The sequence below is a fragment of the Gopherus flavomarginatus genome, chromosome 3, assembly GCF_025201925.1.
Source record: "Gopherus flavomarginatus isolate rGopFla2 chromosome 3, rGopFla2.mat.asm, whole genome shotgun sequence".
NCBI classification, from domain to species: Eukaryota; Metazoa; Chordata; order Testudines; family Testudinidae; genus Gopherus; species Gopherus flavomarginatus.
Window position 1 is genome coordinate 1,379,029 of NC_066619.1, and position 25,966 is coordinate 1,404,994.

The following is a 25,966-nucleotide window of genomic DNA, read 5'->3' on the forward strand; positions in this document are numbered from 1 at the left end:
GCAGGCAGCGTGGCCCTGGGCTGAGCCGGGGCAGGAGGCAGGGGCCGTGCTGCTCCTGCGTGGAGAGCTGGCTCCCAGCTGCGGGGGGGCACCCGGGGCGAGTGCAGGGCTGGGAGCCCGAGGGCAGGGGCTGGAACGGGACCAGCAGATACAGCGACCGAGCAGCCAGATGATCCTGCCAGGCTGGGCTCTGGGTGGCACTGAGCCACAGGCAACCCCATCGCCCTGCTCTGGCAGCAGGCCAGGGCCCCGGGGACCTGCTGCCCCCATGGCCTTGGGCTGCCACAGGCCTCGGGCCCAGGCTGTGATGCACACAGTTGTGCTGGGCACCTGGGCTCCCTGTACAATGAGGCAGAGACGGGCACCAAGTCCAGGGAGGTGTCTAGTGCCCCACACGTGGGCACCGCCCCAGAGGGAGCCGCTCTCGCCTGCTGGCCCAATGACCCCGCTCAAAGCCCCTCCCCTCGCGGACAGCCGCGTGCCCAGGCAGGAGCAGCCGGGGCAGCCACCCCTCCTGTCAGCACCGACACCCACAGCACAGCAGGGCCTGGCCCAAGAGCCTCCATGCAGCCCTGCCCCCCGGTGCCCGCTTGGCAATATCACACGGGGCAGACTGAGGCCGAGGGAAGGCCCCTGAGAGATGGTGGGAATGGAACCCAGGTGTCCGGGCTCCCTCCCCACTCCCCGTGAGCACTGGGCCACCCCTTGGCCCTGAGACAGGCATGTCTAGATCCTAGAGCAGCGGGCACCACCCCAGCCAGGGGGAGGGGGGACTGGGTTACAGCAGCTTGGGGATGGGTGACGAGGCAACCGGGGCTGGTCCCTTCCCTAGTGTCCTCACATTAACCCCCTGGCCAAGGACCCCGAGATGCCCCAGGCTCTCCCGGCCTGAGAGCTGCTGGTCAGGTGGGGGATTCACCCCAAGGGCTCCCACCCCGCTCTCCCTGGCTGGATCACCAGGCCCCTGGGCTGGGGGCAGAGTGGCCGCAGGGCCAACGCGCCCTGAGCAACACACCAGGCAGCTTGGCTCCCACTGGGTTTATTTCTCTTCACGGACACACCAGAGAGAGCCCACAAGCCCCCCGCCCCGAGCCTGTGCCACCAGCCAACCCATCTCGCCAGGGCCGGGGGGAGCAGCTGCCACTTCTCCCCAGCCGCAGCCCATCTTGCCACTCCGCTCAGCCAACCCCCGTGTGCGCATGGGGCTGCGGGTACAGCCAGTGCCAGGGTCGTGCCCACCACCAGAGCTGCAGCTCCCGTCACGCCAGGACCCAGGAGTGTCTGGCAGGGATCGGGGAGGGGGCAGTGGGGCCGGCGCCAGAGAGGTGCCAGGCGGAGTTGAGAGCAGGGAGGAACCAGCCCCAAACCCGGCCTGATGGACAGGGCAGCAGTCCGACCCCCCGTCACGGGGCCTGCATAGCCCTGCCACCCAGCAAGGGGGGAAAAGGGCCTGCCAGGAGTGCGGCACCGGGCCCTGGGTGGGGGAGTCCAACCGGGGCTGCCAGAACCAGCCACGCACCCTGTGCCCCCGGCATTACATGGGCAGAGCCAGCTTGGGGCCCATGGCGCACTGGGCATGCCAGCCGTGCCCACGCCAGTGTCGTGTGCCCCGAGCTCTGAGCAGGGCCCCTGGGGCTAATACCCCTCGTGATGGCAGCACGTGGCCGGGGCGGCAAAGGCATGTGCGTGCTCACCCTGTGATGACACCTGCAGCACCCAGGGGCCCGCGTGCGGCCCCCCCCCACTCGCCACTGGACACATTTGACGGGGTGCCTGGCCCACAGCCCTGGGAGGCCCCATCCCCCCTGCCCCTGAGCTGCGGCCGTGGGCTCTCCAGCGCCTCCTGCACGGGCTGCCCCAGGTACACCTGGTTTATAATGGCCTGGGCCAGGGCCAGGGCCAGGGGGGCTGCACTGCCCCCTGTGGCCCCCAGCCCCACCACTGTCCCCTCCTCCCCCAGGCCCAGGAGAGCAGGCCAGGCCCCGCGGGCGCTGTCAGGTCACTCAGCACGATGTCCGAGGCAGGCGCCAGGAATCTGGAGCCGAAGGAGCTGCTGAGAGAGGCCGAGAGCAGCAGCACGTTCCCCTGGCTGTCTGGCACTGCCAGGTGGCTGCCGACGGGCGAGGGGGCCGGGCTGAGGGGCCCCCAGCCACGGCCCCCCCAAGCGCCCCGGAGTAGCCACGCCAGGCCGCGCTCAGGGCCCTCAAGCAGAGCTCAGGCACGGCTCTGGGCTCGGCTCCCCGCACCGCCTCGAGGACGCCGGCCAGCAGGCTGCCGCGGCGGGGGCCGGGGCCGGGGCTCCATGCAGCCAGGTGTCACCCAGCTGCATGGCCAGGGGGCTCTGCAGCTCCAGCCCCAAGTCCCCCATGGCCTGCAGGAAGGGCTCCCGCTCGGCAGGGGCCAGGGCCAGGGCCTGGGGCAGGGCCTCGTCCCCCGATGCCACCGCCCGGAGCAGGGCCGCCAGCCGGGGCTGGGTGACCAGCGTGCCCTGGCCCTTCAGCTCCCCGGCCCCATCGCAGAAGAGGCTGCAGAGGCCTGAGGCCTTCACCGCACCCGCGCTCTCCTGCAGGGCCGCAGCCAGCTCCCGGTCCATGCTGACGCCTCACTGCGCCAGAGCCGCCGGCCCCTCCAGCAGGCGTGGCCAGGCCAGGCGGCCGAAGTGCTGGTGCAGCAGCTGCAGGCCTGGCAGGGCCACGGGGAGCCCATAGTGCCGGGAGAAGCCATAGCGCGGGACGGCGTTCAGCACCACGGTGCGGCCCGACGAGGCGTGCAGCAGGGCTGAGAACACGCCGCCTGCAAGAGACAGACCGCATCACTGCCTCCGAGATACCGCCCCCCACTGTACCCCCTGCCAGAACCCTGAGACACCCCCCAATGGTAGCCCCCGTCAGTGCGTCCGAGATACCCCCTCACTGGACCCCCCACCAGGACTCTGAGACACCCCCACTGCACCCCCAGCAGCACCCCTGAGACACTGCCCACTGTACCCTCCTGCCAGCACCCCGAGACATCCCCCACTGCACCCCCACCAGAACCCCTGAGACACCCCCAATGGTACCCCCATCAGCACCTCCGAGATACCTCCTCACTGCACCCCCCCAGGACCATGAGACACCTCCCCCACTGCACCCCCAGCAGCACCCTTGAGACACCCCTCACAGTACCCCCCCGTCAGCACCTCCAAGATAGTCCTCACTGCACCCCGTGCCAGCACCCCTGAGACACTCCCCACTGTGCCCCCTGCCAGCACCCTGACACCCCTACACTGCACCCCCGAGACACCCCCCACTGCACCCCCACCAGCACCCCTGAGACACTCCCCACTGTGCCCCCTGCCAGCACCCCGACACCCCTACACTGCACCCCGAGACACACCCCACTGCACCCCCACCAGCACCCCTGAGACACTCCCCACTGTGCCCCCTGCCAGCACCCCAAGACACCCCCCACTGCACCCCAAGACACCCACTACTACACCCCCACCAGCGTCCCTGAGACATCCTGTCACTGCACCCCTACCAGCACCCCTGAGACACTCCCCACTGTGCCTCCTGCCAGCACCCCGACAGCCCCGCACTGCACCCCTGAGACACCCCCCACTGCACCCTTACCAGCACCCCTGAGACACTCCCCACTGTGCCCTTGCCAGCACCCCGAGACACCCCCCCACTGCGCCCCAAGAAACCCCCCTACTGCACCCCCACCAGCGTCCCTGAGACACCCTGTCACTGCACCCCTACCAGCACCCCGAGACACCTCCCCACTGCACCCCCACCAGCACCCCAACTGCAGCCCCTCAGACCCTGTCAGGGTCCCTCTCTAAGAGCTCGCCCAGGCCATGCCCAGGCCCCCCTCCACATCCCACTGCTCTGGCTATGGTGGGGTGAGGGGGACCCCGGGGCTGACAGCTCCCCACACAGGGAGCAGTGACCCTAGTTGCACAGGCCTGGGGGCAGCTCCACCCCTTTGTCCTCGCCCCGCACTCACCCAGCCCTGCAGCATGCGGGTGGGCCAGCCCCAGGCAGAGCGCAGCTGCAATCCCAGCATCCACCATGTTCCCTCCGGCCACCAGCAGGTCCTTCCCCAGGAGGGAGCAGGTCTCTGCAAGGCACCGACAGGCCTGGGCGTCAGGGACGGGTGGCACGGGCACTGTGGGGCCAGTCTGGCATGGCAGAGCTTGTGCGACCCCCTGTCCTGCACTCCCCACACCCTCCTGCCGGGGGTAGCATGGGCCCATTGCCCTGCCCACAGCCCCCCGGCTCCTCATGGCCCTCGGCAGCCCAGCTATGACATTCGGTACCCCACAGCAACACCCTGGCACCCCGCAGTTCCCAGGGCGATAGGGCTACGGCATGTTCTCTACGGAGTATGTCACACAGGGATCAATGGAAAAGTTCGCGTTTACTGAATATGATTAGCCTGGCTCTGCGCATGCCTCATTTTTCTATCTAAAGTTATGAATATTGACGATGTGCCAATATTTCAGAGGTGTTTGCTCCGGGGGAACACCCAGCACGTGATTCACATCCAGCCTGGCCAGCACCTTGTGGATGAACCATTCGAGGGGAAGGGTGTGACGATGCTAAAATCTAAAGGTTTATTCATAAAGGGAAAAAGATAGAGATGAGAGCTAGAATTGGTTAAATGGAATCAATTCCATACAGTAATGGCAAAGTTCTTAGTTCAGGCTTGTAGCAGTGATGGAGTAAACTGCAGGTTCAAATCAAGTCTCTGGAGAACATCCCCAGCTGGGATGGGTCATTCAGTCCTTTGTGCAGAGCTTCAGTTTGTAGCAAAGTCCCTCCAGAGGTAGGATGCAGGACTGAAAACCAGATGGAGATGAGGCATCAGCCTTATATAGGCTTTTCCAGGTGTAAGAATACCTCTTTGTTCTTACCGTGGAAAATTACAGCAAAATGGAGTTTGGAGTCACATGGGCAAGTCCCTGCACACCCTGCTGAGTCACAAGGTGTATCTGCCTCCTCTCAATGGGTCAATTGTGTAGCTGATGGTCCTTAATGGACCATCAAGCAGGCTAGGCAGAGCTAACACCAACTTGTCTGGGGTGTCACCCAGAACTACAGCACTAATTTGAAATACAGATAGTATAGAGCCAATACTTATAACTTCAACTACAAAATGATACAGACATACAGACAGCATAATCATAACCAGCAACCCATAACCTCATCTTAGACACCTTATATGACCCCCTTTACATAGGATTTGGTGCCACTACAGGACCTTGGTTGCAACCCATGTTCTATATGGTCCCAGTTATATCAATAACGTCACACTCCCAACGCAAAATTGATGCAGGAAGGGATGACACAGACATACTGACTGCATCCTAAGGATCCCCTATTGAGGACAATGCATCAGCTACAATATTCTCCTTCCCCCTTATGTGGATTACATCCATTTCATACTCTTGAAGGGCTAAACTCCAGTGCAGCAACCTGGAGTTGGTACCTTTGGCCCTGTGCAGCCAGACCAGAAGGGTCTGGTCACTCAACACAGTGAATTTTTGGTTGCACAAATAGGGCTTAAGCTGCCTGACAGCCCAGACAATGGCATAACGTCCCTTCTCAATGGGAGCGTAATTTTGCTCAGTGGGGGACAATTTCTTGCTTAGGTACGCCACGGGATGTCTCTTACCCCCCGCCCCCTCTTGCATTAGCATTGCCCCCAGCCCAGTATTGGAAGCATCGGTACACAGCGAAAAAGGCTTTTCAAAATGTGGGCTGGCCAAAACAGGCTCTTTGGCCAAAGCCTCTTTATGCTCTGAAATCCCTGCTCACAGGCCTCTGTCCATTGCACCTGGTCTGGTTTTTCCTTTTTCGTTAGGTCTGTCATGGGCGCAACAATGTCACTGAATCCCTGAACAAACCTCCTGTAATAATTGGCTAGACCAATGAACGATTGGACCTGTTTCTTAGTTCTTGGGATAGGCCAGTTCTTAAGGGCCTCCACCTTTGAAGGCTCAGGGCGCAGTTGCCCATTGCCCACCCTGTCACCCAGGTAGGTCACCTCAGCAGCTCCCATTTTGCATTTAGAAACCTTAACAGTTAGATTGGCCTCCCTGAGCTGGTGCAGCACAATTCCTATGTGGTTAAGGTGATCTCGCCACGAACTGCTGAAGATGGCCAGGTCGTCTATATAGGCCCTGGCAAAAGATTCTAATCCCCGTAGGACCTCATTTATAAGTCTCATGAAAGTAGCCCCTGAATTATGCATCCCAAAGGGCAACACCTTGAACTCATACAGGCCAGATTCCACTATGAAAGCGGATTTTCCTTGTGCATCAGCATCTAGGGGAATTTGCCAATCCCCCTGGTTAGATCCAGGGTGCTTATAAACTCCCCCCCCCCTCGCCCCCAGCGTATCTAACAAATCCTCTGTTCTGGGTGTGGGGTAAGGGTCAGGCTGAGTTATAGCATTTAGCTTCCTGTAATCCACACAAAACCTCATGGTCTTATCCTTTTGGCACCATCACAATGGGAGAGGCCCAGGGGCTCATGGATTGGGTAATTACCCCCATTGCAAACATGCTTTCCACCTCTTCCTGGATCTGCCTTTGCATCTCTCCCTTGGCCCTGTAGGCTCTGCTGGGAGCTGGGCGTGGCTCCACTATCTGAATGGAGTGTGTCATCCTATCTATGAGCCCTGGCCTGTTGGAGAATGTTCCTCTGTGGTGTTTTAACAACATCAGCAACTCCTCCCTTTGAGGGGGGGCTAAACTCTCCCCCATCTCAATGCTCTCGAAAGGCGTCTCCTCCTGGCTTTCAGCAATCATGTCAATCAAAGGGATGGACCCTGCCTCTTCCTCAGCACAACAAATTATGTTCACATTTTTACCTCCCTTGCATGGTGTGATGAACTAGGAATGTTCTTAATGTTTTCTCTGAATACGGTCTTGGTGCCTCAGTGTCCCCATGGCAGTTCTTAAGTATCTGGCAGAGCAAAGGGCCAGTGCACCTAAATGCCTGACACTCTGTCTCCTGGCAACTGATGGCCTGGGCCCCTTCCCTGCAAAGGTGCCAACTGAAGGTGTTGGAGACAAAATGGTCAGGTGACCTCCTGGCCCGGGAAAGGAACTGAGCAGAGGAGGAGGGGTTGGAGGAGGTTGTTAGTCTGGAGCTGGCTGGGGACGAGGAGTGAAGTGCAGACGTGGGGGGTCTGGCTCACTGCCCCCCAGAATGGACCCGGCCGAGGGGTCTGGTTCGCTATATCTACAAGCTCTGTTTTAGACCCTGTTCCTGTCATCGAATAAACCTCTGTGTTACTGGCTGGCTGAGAGTCACATCTGACTGCGAAGTGGGGGTGCAGGACCCTGTGGCTTCCCCAGGACCCCGCCTGGGCGGACACGCTGGGGGAAGTGCACGGAGGGGCAGAGGATGCTGAATGATCCAAGGAGAGACCCAGGAGGTGAAACCGTGTGAGCTTCTTGCCCTGGAGACAGTCTGCTCCGAGGGAGAAGAGGATCCCCAAAGTCCTGCCTGGCTTTGTGGGGAGCAGTTCCAGAGCATCGCCCGGGGACTCCGTGACACATGGTAGGCCTTCATTCTGTTCACATGCACTGTCTGCACACTTCCCCGGCCATGGGGTTTTCTTACATCATAGGTAACGTCATTAATTCTTTCCAATACCTCCATGGGTCCAGTCCAAACATCCTTCATTTTGTTCCTCCGGATAGGATCTAGCACCAACACCATGTCTCCTATTTCAAACGCTCTCTCCTGAGCATCTCTGTCATACCAGGCTTTCTGAGCATCTTGGCTCTCTTTCAGATTTTGGTCAACCAACTTCATCATCTCCTGCAAACTCTCCTTGAACTGAGCTACATACTTAGTCACCGGCTGCTCTGTATCCTCCACCTGACCCTCCCATGAGTCACGAACCAAATCTAGGGGCCCCCGGACCTGCCTTCCGTAGAGCAGTTCAAAGGGAGCAAACCCTGTAGACTCTTGGGGTACACTCCTGTATGCATACAATAGATATGGCAGTAGAACATCCCAGTCATTCTGAAGTCTATCCACAGACATTTTCAACATAGACTTCAAGGTCCCATTGAACCTTTCCACTAGGCCATTAGTCTGGGGGTGGTAGGGAGCAGCTTCCAGGTGTCTCACCCCACATAATTCCCACAACTGCCTGAAAATCACAGACATGAAGTTAGACCCACAGTCAGACTGTATTTCCTTGGGAAAACCCACTCTGCTAAAAATAGAGAACAAGGCCACTGCCACTGTCTCTGCCTCAATATTAGCCAAGGCTACAGCCTCAGGATATCGGATAGCAAAGTATACCAGCCCCAGGATGTATTTCTTCCCATTTCTGGAAGGTTTTGGGAATGGCCCCACAATATCCACAGCCACTCTGGCAAAAGCCTCCCCTATAATGGGCAGAGGCTGGAGGGGCACCTTGCTAGGCCCCCTTTAATCCCTTACGCTTCTGGCACAGTTCACAGCTCCTGCAGTAATCTCTCACCGTCTCAAAGAGGTGGGGCCACTAGAAATTTTGCTCCAGCCTGTCACACGTTTTGTCTATACCCAGATGTCCTGCAAATGGACCATCATGAGCCAACTTCAATAACTCATTGCGGTAACTCTCTGGTACCACAAGCTGTTTGCGAGCTGCAGCTTGGGAATTCTTCCTTCCCCTGGGCGGCTCCCTATACAACAGCCCATCCTGCATGAAGAACCTGCCTCTCTCTTCACTGGCTGGGACCTGACTCTGAGCATCATTCCTGGTTCTCTCTAGAGATACGTCACTTTGCTGAGCCATCATGATTTCACTTTGGGTTTTGTCTGAATTCAGAACCATCTCTGACATTTCAGACAAACCTTCACCTGATCCATCTTGAGAGACACTCTCTGTCTGTTCGCCGTCCCCCTCACTGCCATCAGTCAGGGCATCTGCCACAGACCCCAACTCTCTCTGTGACTTGGTCACCACATTCACTTGGCCAGGCACCCCCAGTATGTTATTTCCTACCAAAACATCAGCCGGAATTAAATCTCAGACAGCAGCCTTTACATTCCCTGTAAAGCCGTCCCACTCAAGGTGGATTCTAGCCATTCGCAGGTCCACAGAGTATTCAGATAATGCCACTATCATCACATATTCCCCAGGCAACATGTCCTCTGGCTTAACCAGATGTCCCTTGACTATAGTTACACCCGAGCCAGTGTCTCTCCATCCCATGCATTCAACACCATTGACCTTTGCCTCCATAATAAACCTCTCACTCCCTTGCCAAGCTTCAGTTCTGACATAGCTGATGAGCTGATCCCCTCCTCCCAGAGCACCAGAGACGAGGGGGCTGGCATTAGCCACTGCTCTGCTTGCCCCTGGACTCAAGGTGGTGCTCATAGACTCATAGACTCATAGACTCCAGGACTGGAAGGGACCTCGAGAGGTCATCGAGTCCAGTCCCCTGCCCTCATGGCAGGACCAAATATTGTCTAGACCATCCCTAATAGACATTTATCTAACCTACTCGTAAATATCTCCAGAGATGGAGATTCCACAACTTCCCTAGGCAATCTATTCCAGTGTTTAACTACCCTGACAGTTAGGAACTTTTTCCTAACGTCCAACCTAAATCTCCCTTGCTGCAGTTTAAGCCCATTGCTTCTTGTTCTATCATTGGAGGCTAAGGTGAACAAGTTTTCTCCCTCCTCCTGATGACACCCTTTTAGATACCTGAAAACTGCTATCATGTTCCCTCTCAGTCTTCTCTTTTCCAAACTAAACAAACTCAATTCCTTCAGCCTTCCTTCATAGGTCATGTTCTCAAGACCTTTAATCAATCTTGTTGCTCTTCTCTGGACCCTCTCCAATTTCTCCACATCTTTCTTGAAATGCGGTGCCCACAACTGGACACAATACTCCAGCTGAGGCCTGACCAGCGCAGAGTAAAGCGGAAGAATGACTTCTCGTGTCTTGTTTACAACACACCTGTTAATGCATCCCAGAATCACGTTTGCTTTTTTTGCAACAGTATCACACTGTTGACTCATATTAAGCTTGTGGTCTACTATGACCCCTAGATCTCTTTCTGCCATACTCCTTCCTGGACAGTCTCTTCCCATTCTGTATGTGTGAAACTGATTGTTCCTTCCTAAGTGGAGCACTTTGCATTTATCTTTATTGAACTTCATCCTGTTTACCTCAGACCATTTCTCCAATTTGTCCAGATCATTTTGAATTTTGACCCTGTCCTCCAAAGCAGTTGCAATCCCTCCCAGTTTGGTATCGTCTGCAAACTTAATAAGCTACTTTCTATGCCAACATCTAAATCGTCGATGAAGATATTGAACAGAGCCGGTCCCAAAACAGACCCCTGCGGAACCCCACTTGTTATACCTTTCCAGCAGGATTGGGAGCCATTAACAACTACTCTCTGAGTACGGTTATCCAGCCAGTTATGCACCCACCTTATAGTAGCCCCATCTAAATTGTACTTTCCTAGTTTATCTATAAGAATATCATGCGAGACCGTATCAAGTGCCTTACTAAAGTCTAGGTATATCACATCCACCGCTTCTCCCTTATCCACAAGGCTTGATATCCTATCAAAGAACGCTATCAGATTAGTTTGACACGATTTGTTCTTTACAAATCCGTGCTGGCTATTTCCTATCACCTTACCACCTTCCAAGTGTTTGCAGATGATTTTTTTAATTACCTGCTCCATTATCTTCCCTGGCACAGAAGTTAAACTAACTGGTCTGTAGTTTCCTGGGTTGTTTTTATTTCCCTTTTTATAGATGGGCACTATATTTGCCCCCTTCCAGTCTTCTGGAATCTCCTCCGTCTCCCATGATTTCCCAAAGATAATAGCTAGAGGCTCAGATACCTCTTCTATTAACTCCTTGAGTATTCTAGGATGCATTTCATCAGGCCCTGGTGACTTGCAGGCATCTAACTTCTCTAAGTGATTTTTTACTTGCTCTCTTTTTATTTTATCTTCTAAACCTACCCTCTTCCCGTAAGCATTCACTATATTAGACATTCCTTCAGACTTCTCAGTGAAGACCGAAACAAAGAAGTCATTAAGCATCTCTGCCATTTCCAAGTCTCCTGTTACTGTTTCCCCCTCCTCACTGAGCAGTGGGCCTACCCTGTCCTTGGTCTTCCTCTTGCTTCTAATGTATTGATAAAAAGTCTTCTTGTTTCTCTTTATTCCCATAGCTAGTTTGAGTTCATTTTGTGCCTTTGCCTTTCTAATCTTGCCCCTGCATTCCTGTGCTGTTTGCCTATGTTCATCCTTTGTAATCTGACCTAGTTTCCATTTTTTATATGACGCCTTTTTATTTTGTAGGTCACGCAAGATCTCATGGTTAAGCCAAGGTGGTCTTTTGCCAGTTTTTCTATCTTTCCTAACCATCGGAATAGCTTGCTTTTGGGCCCTTAATAATGTCCCTTTGAAAAACTGCCAACTCTCCTCAGTTGTTTTTCCCCTCAGTCTTGATTCCCATGGGACCTTACCTATCTGCTCTCTGAGCTTACCAAAATCCGCCTTCCTGAAATCCATTGTCTCTGTTCTGCTGTACTCCCTTCTACCCTTCCTTAGAATTGCAAATTCTATGATTTCATGATCACTTTCACCCAAGCTTCTGTTGTGCTGTTGTGGCTTGGCTCAGCCTGGGTGCTCAGAGTCATGGAATTGGCATCTACTGTGGCTTTTGGGGTTGCTGGTTTTGGGCTGCCCTTTAGGGTTGGGCAATCTGGTCTTATGTGGCCAAGCATCCCACAGTGATAGCATGTAACCGGTTTATGTCTGGGGTGAGCGTTCCCACTCTCTGCGCCCCCGGGAGCCACCTTACAAGAGTCAGGGCCAGGTTTACCTTTAAATCCTTCCCTCCTCTTGAACTGGGGAGAATGGTGACTGCTTTTCCCTTGGGGTTTATACCCTTCCCGAGCCCTGTTTTGGGTATGGGCATCCGCAATCTCTGCAGCCCGTAGGACTGACTCAGGGTCCCTATCACACACAGCTGCTCTCACGTGGTCAGGCACAATGTCTCGGAACTGTTCCAAAGTTATTAAATCCAGCAGCTTTTCAAAACTCCCATGTGTCTTTGCTCCCATCACCCGCTTCTTAACAAAACCCACCAGCTTATGAGCACATTCTACAAAAGTACAATCATTAGACATCTTAAACTTTCTAAACTTAACTCTGTAAGAATCAGGAGTAACCCTGAACCGCCTTAACACCGAATCTTTAAACCGCCCATAATCCAGGCTTCTTGTTCCCCCAAATCATTAAATGCCTCCCTGGCTTTTCCAGTCAGTCTGGTCAGCAGGATAGGCATTCGCTGATCATTGGGGATCTGATACAGAGTGCAGAGGCGCTCAAAGGTGGACAAAAACTGCTCTATATCCTCCGTATCATTGTAAATGGGACACATCTTTTCCCAGTTCTTCTCCTGGCAGTGGGTATGTGGAGTACCAGGTGGCGATGACTTTCTCCGCTCTTCCATTACTTGGAGCTGCAGTCTGGCCGTCTCCTGTTCCATCTTGTGAGTCTCCTGTTGCCTCTGTCAAGCTCTCTCCTCAGCAGCCAGTAGTTCCAGATGCTCCTTACGAGCTTTTTCTTCTCTCTCATTAGCCTCCTTCTTTCGTTCAGCAGCTTCTTTCTCTCTCTCAGCAGCTTCTCTTTCTAATTCAGCTATTTTCTGCCTTTCCAGCAATCGCAGGTCTGCTAGTTTCTGTTCATGCTCGAATTGCAGTTTATTCGCTGCCTCTTTCATTCGAATTGCTTCTGCAGTCTCTGTATTATCAGGTAAGGGCTGTGCTTCTGCCTCCTGATCACTGGCCATTAGCAGATCTCTCAGTTCTTGATTTGTAGCTTTCTTTCTAAAGCCTGTCCCTTTTTCTGAACACAAATCTTCCAGGGCTTTTTTGTCAAGACCTTCATATGCTCTTTGCTCATCCATTGCAACTGCTCTTCAACCAACCAAACTCTCAATCCCAAATTTCAAATTTGGATAGCGTGGGGTTCTGACCCAAAGCTTAATTAACCTGGTTCTTTGGATCCTAGCACGACTACACCACTGTGACGATGCGGTTCTGGCGGGACCCAACTGAGAGTGCCAATTCAGGACCAATTGCTCAAACAGGGCAGTTACAGCCCTAGGCTGGGGTTTTTCCACCTCTAAGGCAAACCAAACCAGCCAGACACAAATGACTTCGGTCTCACCCCACTGGCTAACCACAAGTCACACAAGCAATTTCCTTAGATACTCCAGTCTCCCAGTATCACCACCAGTCCCACTAGTCCTGGGGATGAATGGTTATGAAAACCAACACCCCAATAAAAGAAAAAGGTTCTCTCGATCCCAAAGGACCAAGCCCCAGACTCAGGTCAATATACACATCAGATCTTACCCACAAATCATGCTGTTGCCAATCCTTTAGAATCTAAAATCTAAAGGTTTATTCATAAAGGGGAAAAGATAGAGATGAGAGCTAGAATTGGTTAAATGGAATCAGTTACATAAGGTAATGGCAAAGTTCTTAGTTCAGGCTTGTAGCAGTGATGGAGTAAACTGCAGGTTCAAATCAAGTCTCTGGAGAACATCCCCCGCTGGGATGGGTCATCAGTCCTTTGTTCAGAGCTTCTGTTTGTAGCAAAGTCCCTCCAGAGGTAGGAAGCAGGACTGAAGACAAGATGGAGATGAGGCATCAGCCTTATATAGGCTCTTCCAGGTGTAAGAACCTCTTTGTTCTTACTGTGGAAAATTTCAGCAAAATGGAGACTGCAGTCACATGGGCCAGTTTCTGCACACCCTGCTGAGTCACAAGGTGTATTTGCCTCCTCTTAATGGGTCAGTTGTGTAGCTGATGGTCCTTAATGGGCCATCAAGCAGGCTAGGCAGAGCTAACACCAACTTATCTGGGGTGTCACCAGAACTACAGCACCAATTTGAAGTACAGACAGTATAGAGCCAATACTTATAACTTCAACTACAAAATGACACATGCACACAGACAGCATAATCATAACCAGTAACCCATAACCTGGTCTTAGACACCTTATATGACCCCCTTTACATAGGATTTGGTGCCACTACAGGACCTTGGTTGCAACCCATGTTCTATATGGTCCCAGTTGATATCAATAACGTCACAAAGGGCCATTAAGAAACACAATAGAAGAAGCTTCTCTCCACCTGGGGGGCCTTCCTGTGGACATGGATAATGGCTGCTGTGACACAGGGAAGCATGTGAGGACAGGTGGCCAGATCATGTGACGCTGGACTCCATCTTGTGCCTGTATCTTGCCACAAACTGTGCTGGGGGCTTCTGTTTGGGACAAGGAAGTTCCCTCCACATGGGAGAAGCTATAAAAGGGGGAAGGGACGTCATCACTTGGCCTCACTCCCCCTGCCCCCAACTCAACACCTGGAAACACGGCTAGAGGGAAAAGCCTTAGAACGTGGGAGGGGGCCCAGCTGGAAAGGAGCATTTCCAACCTGTGCATGGAGGATCTAGGAAGTCCCTGTACCATCAGGGGAGACACTGCTGGAGTCAAGTCCTGCCTAGTGTATAGAACTCAGATTGTGTTGTTGTTTTATTTCTTAGGTAACCAACTCTGATCTGTTAACTATTACTACTAATCACTTACAATCTCGCTCTCTGTAAGTAGTAAATCTGTTTTATATTTTTTACCTAAGACAGGGTGTTGTTTGAAGCGCAAAGGGAAATCTGCTCAGGAATAGGGGCTGGTGCATTGTCCTCTACACACTGAGGGAGGGCAGACTGGGTAATAACTTACTCTGGTCGGCACAGCTCTGGGGTCCTAGGCTGCGGGGGTCGGGGGAACTGGCTGGAGCCTCTCTCTTGTTGGTTCATGAGTGGCTGCTGAAAGTATTCATGCAACTCAGCTGGGAGTGTCCCTGTCTGTAAGTAGCTGTGTGAGTGCAGGACCTGGAGGGGTCTGCAGACTGTCACAGCATCCCAGTGCGAGAGGGAGCCCAGGTTTGGTGAGACAGAGGGCTCAGCAGTACCCCAGTGTCAGGTTGTACCCCGGGGAGCCCATCACAGTGACCCAAGGGGTAGCCAGCCTGAACACAGCAGGAGAAAGCGGTGCCCTCTGGGTGCCTGTACCCGATGCTCACTTGAGCTGCTGATGAGGGTGGCATGATGGTAAACACCCCGTGGGGGCATGTGAGCTGCCGATGGGACGTCTCCAGGCTCCTTCTGTGCCTCCATCTGCCCGGTGCCACCATCCTGCCTGTGAGCCTGGGCGCCGCCCAGCCACGAGGCACCCACGGTCATCTGGTAAAAGGCCAAGGCCAAGGCCAGCGCCAGCAGCACCAGGGCCGAGGAGATGCGGGCGCAGGTCTCCCGGTGGTGCTGCTGAAGCGGGGATCTGCAGAGAGCCAGAGAGAACAGAGCGATCAGCCCCCGCGGTAGCCAGACAGCTGTGCAGCCTGTGCTCTGGGTTGCGCCCGGGAGGGAGGCTCCCGGCAGACTGCGAGGGGCGCAGGAGAGCAGGACGGAGGCAGCCGCAGAACTATGGGTGCACGGGTGGGAGTCCAGGGGTGAACACCCGGGGGTGGGTCAGGACGCAGGGGCATCAGCAGAGCTAGAGGTGCAAGGCTCGGGGAGCGGGGGGGGGGGGTCAGGACGGAGGGGTACCACAGAGCTAGGGGGGGCAGCCCAGAGCTGGGGAAGTGCGGGGGGGGGGTCAGGACGGCAGGACACCACAGAGCCGTGGGGGAGAGCCCAGGGCTGGGAGAGCGGGGGGGGGGTCAGGACGGAGGGGCACCACAGAGCTGTGGGGGAGAGCCCAGGGCTGGGGGAGTGCGGTGGGGGGTCAGGACAGAGGAGCACCACAGAGCTGTGGGGGGGAGCCCAGGGCTGGGGGTCAGGACAGAGGGGCACCACAGAGCTGTGGGGGGGAGCCCAGGGCTGGGGGAGCGCGGGGGGGGGTCAGGATGGAGGGGCACCACAGGGCTGTGGGGGGAGCCCAGGGCTGTGGGTCAGGATGGAGGGGCACCACAGAGCTGTGGGGGGGAGCCCAGGGCTGGGGGTCAGGACAGAGGGGCACCACAGAGCTGTAGGAGAGAGCCCAGGGCTGGGGGAGTGCGGGGGGGGGTCAGGACGGAGGGGCACCACAGAGCTGTGGGGGGGAGCCCAAGGCTGGGGGAGCGTGGGGGGGGGCAGGACGGAGAGGCACTACAGAGGTGTGGGGGGGAGCCCAGTGCTGGGGGAGCGCGGGGGGGTCAGGACAGAGGGGCAGCACAGAGCGGTGGGGGGGAGGCCAGGGCAGGGGAGCCGGGGGGGTCAGGACAGAGGGCCACCACAGAGCAGTGGGGGGGAGCCCAGGGCTGGGGGATTGTGGGGGGGGTCAGGACGGAGGGGCACTACAGAGGTGTGGGGGGGAGCCCAGGGCTGGGGGAGCGCGGGGGGGTCAGGACAGAGAGGCAGCACGGAGCGGTGGGGGGGAGCCCAGGGCGGGGGAGCCGGGGGGGGGGTCAGGACAGAGGGGCACCACAGAGCTATGGGGGGAGCCCAAGGGGGGGAGCCGGGGGGGGTCAGGATGGAGGGGCACCACAGAGCTATGGGGGGAGCCCAGGGCGGGGGAGCCGGGGGGGGTCAGGACGGAGGGGCACCACAGAGCTATGGGGGGAGCCCGGGGGGGGGAGCCGGGGGGGGTCAGGACGGAGGGGCACCACAGAGCTATGGGGGGAGCCCAGGGCTAGGAGCCAGCTCCACTCGCCAGCCTGTCCCCCTGCCCCAGGAGGGCTGGGAGGAAGCTGGGAGATCTGCTGCTGCCTAATGGGATTAGTGAGGCCCATTCAGCTCCCGTAATAGGATTACAGCCAAATTCACCAGCCGCCAGGAGCCGAGCTGCAGCCAAGGCCAGGGGCTTAGAGAGCTCGGGGGGCTGAGTGGGAGGGGGCTCCCGGGGCAGGTGGGGCAGGGAGGAAGAGGCAAGGGGTGGGGCAGGCCACTCGATCTGCACCCATGCAGGTGCCTCACGCCTGGTGCAATCTAGGGAGGGGGGAGCTGGGCCTGGCACCAAAGGGCTGAGCCACCCGCCCAGACTCCAGGCCCGGGGAGGGGCCAGCTGAGCCAGTGTCCCCACCCCCTCCCCTGAGGCCAAGGGCCCGGGGTGTTGTGTGTCACACGTACCCCTTCCCTGCCACTGGCCTGAGCGCTCCCAGCAGCACAGCCAGCACCTCGCTGGGGCAGACACGGGGCCCTGGTCCAGGCCCTTCCCGCTGCAGCTCCCTTGGGCTGCCTGTCTGGTCCCGCCCCAGCAGTGCCCAGAGTCGGGCAAAGCCACGTAGCTTGCGGCAGGGCCAGCGCCCGTCTGGGACGCGGGCCCATTGGTGCCACTGGCACAGTGCTCGCTGTTCTTTACAAGCTCTCCGACCTCAGATCGGGCACCCTCGCTGCAGCTCCCCCCCACTGCCATGGTGCCCGTCCCGAAGGGCAGCGGGCGAGGTGACATAGCGACACTCAGGCCCTGGGAGACGTGCCCGCGGCGGGCGAGACTGAAGGGCTAAGGGAACTTTGTTGAGACTTATGCCCTTATGGTCTGGGAGTGAGAGCGAGTCACCGGGGAAGCACATGTCGCGGTGCTGTCACCCCTCCCCGGCTAGCCCGTGCTGCAGCGTATTGCTCCACTCTGCACTGCTCCAACACCCCAGAAAGGTCTGGGGGGTGGGATTTCTGGAGGATCCAGTGACCGGGGCTGGATCCCACAGGGGACACTGCAGGGCCTCGAGGGCTGGGTGGATCCGTGGGCAGCCTGCAGGGCAAAGGCAGGGCTGGTGCAGCCCAGCGAGAGGGCTGGAGGGGTGAGGGTGGCAGGGAACTGGCATGACCCCCTCCCGCTGCAGGCAGGGGTAACAAGGTGACTGGGGTGCCCCGAGAAGCGTCACACCGTCATCCAGCCTGGCATACAGGCCAGGCCCCCCAGCGCCAGCAGGCAGAGGGAGGCTGGGCCGTTCCAGGCACTCCCCTGCAGGGCGACTGCCAGCCCCGCCTAGCTCCCCCCCCCGTATGCTGGGCAGCCCCCAGCCAGCCGTGCTCATCCCCAGCGCTGTTGCTCGCAGTGCCCACAGGCCCTGCAGTGGGGTGACCCCTGTGCCCGGGCTCTGGGCCCAAGTGGTTCCATTGCGGGATCCGGGCCCTGACTCGGCACAGCCCAGGGGCCAGGGGCAGTGGTGGGCAGAGCCAGCGCTGGCCGAGGGACGGGGTTTCAGGCAGGCTCTCCCCAGGCCCAGCCGGGGCTCACCAGCTCCGCACTCTCGCTGGGAGCCGTGGGCCCCAGAGCTGCAGTCTGGGTGTCCGTGCTGCCGGTCCAGCCCCAGGCACTGACCTCTCCCTACCCGTCCGGGTCTGTGTCGCCATCCCAGTGGTCCCCGGGAAGGGGGAGCTGGCCCCTTGGCCCCCAGCAGTCGGGGCGCGGCCCCTTCCCCTGCTGGCTGAGGGCCCCCGAGCAGGGGTGAATGGTTCATTAAATACCTGGCTGGCTCCACGGAGCCAGGCTGCGTCTCCCAGGGCCCCCGAGTCCCAGGGCAGCTCCTGGGCTCCAGCTGGGCCTGACGATCCACACGCATGTGCTGCCATGAGCGGCTCACCTGGGCCGAACGTCCCTGTGCTGGAGGGGAGCCCTGGCCCCATGGGGGTCCAAGGAGCCTATCGGCCCCTGGGGGCAACGTGGGCAAGCCAGGGGCCGGGCGTGGGGGGCAGAGTGGATGGGCTGGGCGGGGGGGGGCAAGCCAGGGGCTGAGCTGGGCGTGGGGGGCAGGGGTGATAGGCGGGGAGGGGGCCAGCCAGGGGCTGGGAGAGGGGGACAGGGGGGATGGGCGAGGGGGGTGGCACAGCTCCCTCGTTAACGCTCGGGGGCCAATCTCTGATGGGGGGTGGGGGGTGCCCTGCACAGCCAGCCCGGCCTCCCAGCAGCTGCCCGGCCCGGTGTAGGGCGGCTGTAGGGCCAGGCAGGGCGCAGCCCCCACTGCAGCTGGCACGTGTGGGCCGGGGGACAGCCCCGGGACTGCGGGGCCCCCATGGGAGTAGGGGGCGGTTATAGGGCCAGGTGGAGGCTGGGCGGTGTTGGGAGGTTCGGCCTGGGGGGGGGGGCAGGCGGCACCTGCCGGGGACCTGCGGGCGGGCGGGGCTGGTCTCCGCTCCGCTCTGGTCCGCACTCACCGGCCCGGTCTAGTCCGCAGCTCCACCGCCTCCTCCCCGTCGCTGTCGCTGTCCCCCAGCCGCTGGTACCGGGTCGGGGATGCCGCCTCCATGCCGGCCGGGCTCTGCACCTGTCGCGGCTTCCAGGTCCGCCCCTGTCTGGGGATCCCCCGCCCCGATGCCTCGGTGACGGGCGCCGCTGAGACCTGGGGCGGGCTGGGGCACGGGGAGCCCGCAGGGAGCAGCAGCCACCACCCCAGGGAGAGAGGGGATTTCCCGGGGGAGGGGGTCTGGGCCTCGGCCCTGCACGGGGGGCTTGGGCTGGCGGGGGGGGGCACACTGGGGCTGGCATCAAAGGCCCCATGGCTATTAGCCCTAAATCCTGCCTGCCGCCCTGCACTGGCCCTGCAGGCTCGGCAGGACACATGGGCCCAAAGGGGGCTGACACATCTTGGGGCACCGGGTCGCTGCCACCTGCTCAGGGCTGTGCCCACCAGGGAAATGCTGCCCAGGTGCCAGCGGCAGGCAGCACAGACGCTCCGCTCTCCGGGTTTGGGAGCCCTGCTCACTCCCTCCAGGCTAGAGCTTTGCACACTCATTTGTCACACCAGTGCCCAGCCCCTTGTCCTCCGCACACCAGCCGGGCACAGATCCACTGCCTCGGGGTCATCGGTCTCCCCTGTCCAGCTCTCCTGGGCACCCGGCTCATAGGCAGGGTCACTGTAAGCCAAGCGGACGTTTCTTTACCAGGTAGAGTGAAACCAAAGCAAGTCGGAGGATCTGGAAACCAGGGCCGGCTCCAGACACCAGCTTATCAAGCAGGTGCTTGGGGCGGCAACTCCGGAGTGGGGCGGCACTTTCCGGGATTCCGCGGCAATTCGGTGGAGGGTCCCTCTGTGACGATACGGTTCTGGCAGGACCCAACTGAGAGTGCCAATTCAGAACCAGCCGCTCAAACAGGGCAGTCACAGCCCAAGGCTGGGGTTTTTCCACCTCTAAGGCAAACCAAACCAGCCAGACAAAAAGGACTTCGGTTTCACCCCACTGGCTAACCACAAGTTACACAAGCAATTTCCTTAGACACTCCAGTCTCCCAGTATCACCACCAGTCCCACTCGTCCTGGGGATGAATGGTTATGAAAACCAACACCCTAGCAAAAGAAAAAGGTTCTCTCGATCCCAAAGGACCAAGCCCCAGACCCAGGTCAATATACACATCAGATCTTACCCACAAATCACGCTGTTGCCAATCCCTTAGAATCTAAAATCTAAAGGTTTATTTATAAAAGGAAAAAGAGAGAGACGAGAGCTAGAATTGGTTAAATGGAATCAATTCCATACAGTAATGGCAAAGTTCTTAGTTCAGGCTTGTAGCAGTGATGGAATAAACTGCAGGTTCAAATCAAGTCTCTGGAGAACATCCCCCACTGGGATGGGTCATTCAGTCCTTTGTGTAGAGCTTCAGCTTGTAGCAAAGTCCCTCCAGAGGTAGGAAGCAGGATTGAAGACCAGATGGAGATGAGGCATCAGCCTTATATAGGCTCTTCCAGGTGTAAGAACACTTCTTTGTTCTTACTGTGCAAAATTACAGCAAAATGGAGTCTGCAGTCACATAGGCCAGTTCCTGCACACCCTGCTGAGTCACAAGGCGTATCTGCCTCCTCTCAATGGGTTAGTTGTGTAGCTGATCGTCCTTAATGGGCCATCAAGCAGGTTAAGCTGAGCTAACACCCACTTGTCTGGGATGTTTCCCAGAACTGCAGCACCAATTTGAAATACAGATAGTATACAGCCAATACTTACAACTTCAACTACAAAATGATACAGACCTACAGACAGCATAATCATAACCCGTAATCCATAACTTGGTCTTAGACACCTTATATGACCCCCTTTACATAAGATTTGGTGCCACTACAGGACCTTGGTTGCAACCCATGTTCTTTATGGTCCCAGTTTATATCAATAATGTCACACTCCCAATGCAAAATTGATGCAGGAAGGGATGACACAAACATTACTGACTGCATTCCAAGAGCTCCCCATCCTTGGGTCTGTCTCACTACAGCTAGTGTTGAGTTAGAAGCCATATCAGTGTATAACAGAAATGGTTTATCAAAGTCATGTTCAACAGCATGATTGAATCTCTTTACAAATTCAAGGTAACACTTAGTTTGAACAACAGTGGATTGGATCTGCTCTTGCAGCAGGATTCCTGTATGTCTTATATGATCCTGCCAAGAGCTAAAGAAACTAGCTATTTTATCTATACAAGCTCTGGCAAATGTTTGGAACCCAATTAACATTAAATTAACATAGATATTAATGTTGTTTACAGTATAGCAATCTTGGCATTTAGCCATGAAAGCAATCTGGCAGTGTGCCTCAGTTTCCCTTTTCATACAGCACATCAGGTCTGGAATGTCTTTTCTTCTGTGAAAAGTTCCAAGACTGCTTACAGGCACTAGCAGTGAAACATCAGTATAACAAGGCCTTTTAACATAAAGTATGTTCTTATGTATTTCTCTTAACATGTTCAAGGGATTTTTCAAAAGATTAGGCACATTGTATATTTTTACAGTTTTTGTTAATAGCAATACACTAGTTACAAAAATTACCATTAGCAGTAACAACAAATTCATTGCAAGTGTCCATCTACAATCATGTTTGTCCTGCCACACCCTTGGATTGATACCATTGGAGTTTGGGCATTTTAGGGTTAACCTGTTGCTTCCCTTTGCAAAATTCAGTTTTTTCTCTTCTCCTTGTCCTGCAGGATTAAACCCTGATTTCTCTTGCTTAACCAAATTCACTGACTGATGGGGTGGGCTCTCTTTGCTAACAGCTGTTAGCAAGTCTTTCTCCTTCCTGCCAGTCAGGTAATTTGCATTAACCCAAACACCAGCTTTTAACTTCTTAGCTGCTACCAATTCCAATGTTGGACTCTGTCTTACAGAGATACCACACAAATCAAAAGGGTTTGAAGGTGAGAGTTTGTTTGCTCTTCCCTGCATCCTCAAGCATTCAGCCATAAAACCATTTAGCTCTGAAACACCAGTAACCAAATCTGTCCTTAGATCCTGAAGCACAGGCTGCTCACTCTCAGGGTATGTCTACATCTACAATTTTGCAGCGCTGGTTGTTACAGCTGTATTAGTACAGCTGTATAGGGCCAGCGCTGCAGAGTGGCCACACTTACAGCAACCAGCGCTGCAGGTGGTGTTAGATGTGGCCACACTGCAGCGCTGTTGGGCGGCTTCAAGGGGGGTTCGGGGAACGCGAGAGCAAACCGGGGAAGGAGACCAGCTTCCCCGCGGTTTGCTCTCGCATTCCCCGAACCCCCCTGCAAACCGCAGGGAAGGAGACCTGCTTGCTCGGGGGTTCGGGGAACGCGAGAGCAAACCGCAGGGAAGGAGAACTGCTTGCTCGGGGGTTCGGGGAACGCGAGAGCAAACCGCAGGGAAGGAGAACTGCTTGCTCGGGGGTTCGGGGAACGCGAGAGCAAACCAGGGAAGGAGACCAGCTTCCCCGCGGTTTGCTCTCGCGTTCCCCGGACCCCCCTGCAAACCGCAGGGAAAGAGACCTGCTTGAAGGAGAGGCTTCCTCAGGTATGCTGGGATACCTGCTTATTCCACGGAGGTCAAGAAAAGCGCTGGTAAGTGTCTACACTTGATTACCAGCGCTGGATCACCAGCGCTGGATCCTCTACACCCGAGACAAAACGGGAGTATGGCCAGCGCTGCAAACAGGGAGTTGCAGCGCTGGTGATGCCCTGTAGATGTGTACACCTCCTAAGTTGCAGCGCTGTAACCCCCTCACCAGCGCTGCAACTTTGTGATGTAGACAAGCCCTCAGAATCAGCATGGAGACATTCCTGTTCCAGCACCATTGTCTTCCCAACAAGCTAGTCACACACAGCCACGGGGTTATAAGGCTGCTTAATTTTCTTAACAGCTTTTACTTCATCTGAGACCTTAAAGCTCCCCACACTGGATCTTTCAAAAGGAAAGTCAGTGGATCCATTCACCACAGAAAATTTCTGGCTGTCAGGAACTGAAACTTCCTTGATTAAATCACTTTCACACCCTGCAGTTGCAGTAAACTGCTTGCACAGGCTACCATGAGGATTCCTTTCCCTATGAGCTTCTCTAAGCAGCAGTTCATCCCTCTCAGAACTTCTGCCCTTATCCTCTTCACCTAGGGCTTGCTCTAAAGGAACACTTCTCTGAGCCCCCACAGACTCTTTCTGGGTCTCACTTACATCCAGAATCACCTCTGGCCCATCAGGCAGATTCCTACACAATCCTCTTTCAGGCAAACGTACAGACTTTCCAGCAAACAGGCTAGAAGCCTTCTCCTGTCCTTGGCTATGAACAGGTTCAGGAATCCTTTCCTTCTTGCTACAACTTGTCAAACTGTCAGTAGGTAACACAATTAAATCACCTTTTTGCTCTCCTTGTGCCCTGGCTAGGGTATCACCCTGATTAGACAGAGCTGCTACACCCTTTTCCAACCACACATTAGCAACTGACAAACTACAAGCACCAGAATTGTCTGGTCTCTGGGATTTTGCTACGACACTAACTGGATGCACCCTAGTTACAGTGCCATTTTCCTCAGCAGACACAAACTTAGGACCATTCCCTTCCTGGGCTTTAGCTGTATTTACAACCAACTCTGAGACAACTGACTCACCCTCAACCATCACAGGCTGAAAGGCACTTTCTGTCTGCTGCACAGACACAGAAGAGCCGGAGACACATTCTCCTTCACCAGACACACAGCCTGGGATTTCCTTTCCCTTGTCCCAGCACACTAAGCTGTTTACAGACAACTGCTTGGAAACCGGGGTAGCTTCCTCCATAGGCAAGTCAATATCCCCGACAGACACAGGCACATTTCCTTTACTGTCACATTTCTCCACACAGGAAACAGGTAAGAGATAGGGACACTCATCTTCCACTATCCTTGTTTTCCAAAACTGCTGACTAGACAAAACCATCAGCTCAGAAGGCTGACTAGGCTCCTCCAAACTTTCCCTACCAGGCACGTTGCCACTCCCTACAGATAAGCTGCTGCTTTTTTCACTACACTGAGCTACTTTCAGCAAATCACAGTTACCCATTTCAGGTTTACTTTTACAAGCTGTACTAGCCACCAATCCATTACCCATCACAAATCTACCCTCTCCTTCCTCAGTTAGGGCTTCCGCCTGACCATCTACTTTAATCTGCTCCTGAGAAACATTTTCCTCCCCAATGAGATCTTTTTCCTCTTGATCTAACTCCAGATTCACTTCTGAGACATCAGACAGACATTCAGACACTCCATTCACAGACACACTGCTTTCTTGAACAGACAAACAGCTATTACCCACCAGGTTAGAATTCCCCTCTCCTTGGCCATAGCAAAACTGGTTACACACAGAAAACTGCCCAAAGTAATACCACATATCAAGACAGTTATAAACTGGATTGTCAAGAGGATGCAGTTTTGCTGTTCTTCCCTTGCTTTTTTGACTTGGAGCCGAAGCTTGGCAGTTTCATGTTGCATCTGTCAAGTTTTCTCCTCAGCAGCCAGAAGCTCCAGACGCCCCTTACGAGCTTTTTCTTCTCTCTCATCAGCCTCCTTCTTTCTTTCAGCAGCTTCTCTCTCTCGTTCAGAAGCTTTTTTCTCTCTCTCAGCAGCCTCTTCCTCCAGCTGGGCCAAGGCTGTTTCTCTTTCATTCGAATTTCTGCCAGTTTTTGCTCATATTCAAACTGCAGGCTGTCCATCAGGGCTTGCAGTTTCATTGCTTTTGCTGATGCTTTCTGGGTCATGGTCACTGATCTTTAACCAACCAAATTCTCAATCCCAAATTTCAAATTGGATAGTGTGGGGTTCTGACCCAAAGCTTAATTGACCTGATTCTGTGGATCCTAGCATGACTACGCCACTGTGATGATGCAGTTCTGGCGGGACCCAACTGAGGTGCCAATTCAGGACCAATTGCTCAAACAGGGCAGTCACAGCCCAAGGCTGGGGTTTTTCCACCTCTAAGGCAAACCAAACCAGCCAGACAAAAATGACTTCGGTTTCACCCCACTGGCTAACCACAAGTTACACAAGCAATTTCCTTAGACACTCCAGTCTCTCAGTATCACCACCAGTCCCACCCGTCCTGGGGATGAATGGTTATGAAAACCAACACCCCAGTAAAAGAAAAAGGTTCTCTCGATCCCAAAGGACCAAGCCCCAGACCCAGGTCAATATACACATCAGATCTTACCCACAAATCACGCTGTTGCCAATCCTTTAGAATCTAAAATCTAAAGGTTTATTCATAAAAGGAAAAAGATAGAGATGAGAGCTAGAATTGGTTAAATGGAATCAATTACATACAGTAATGGCAAAGTTCTTAGTTCAGGTTTGTAGCAGTGATGGAATAAACTGCAGGTTCAAATCAAGTCTCTGGAGAACATCCCCAGCTGGGATGGGTCATCAGTCCCTTGTGTAGAGCTTCAGCTTGTAGCAAAGTCCCTCCAGAGGTAGGAAGCAGGACTGAAGACAAGATGGAGATGAGGCATTAGCCTTATATAGGCTCTTCCAGGTGTAAGAACCTCTTTGTTCTTACTGTGGAAAATTACAGCAAAATGGAGTTTGGAGTCACATGGGCAAGTCCCTGCACACCCTGCTGAGTCACAAGGCGTATCTGCCTCCTCTCAATGGGTCAATTATGTAGCTGATGGTCCTTAATGGGCCATCAAGCAGGCTAAGCAGAGCTAACACCCACTTGTCTGGGATGTTTCCCAGAACTGCAGCACCAATT

At 55.4% G+C, this 25,966-nt stretch overlaps 2 protein-coding genes across 2 annotated transcripts in view; one reads left to right on the forward strand and one right to left on the reverse strand.

Annotated features, from left to right (window-relative positions):
• Nucleotides 1-1,635: 1,635 nt before the first annotated feature.
• On the reverse strand, nt 1,636-19,271 carry GGT6 (gamma-glutamyltransferase 6). The gene is given in 8 exon segments (XM_050943616.1): nt 1,636-1,741; nt 1,743-1,959; nt 1,962-2,130; nt 2,133-2,279; nt 2,282-2,793; nt 3,988-4,101; nt 15,129-15,382; nt 19,180-19,271. Coding segments are annotated over 8 exon segments (1,611 nt in total).
• LOC127046522 (beta-1,3-galactosyltransferase 5-like) overlaps nt 7,413-25,966 on the forward strand; it is an 89,825-nt gene continuing 71,271 nt past the window's right edge. The window contains exon 1 of the mRNA XM_050943677.1: nt 7,413-7,438. The gene's annotated coding sequence lies outside the window, so the exon portion shown is untranslated. The remainder of the gene's footprint in view (nt 7,439-25,966) is intronic.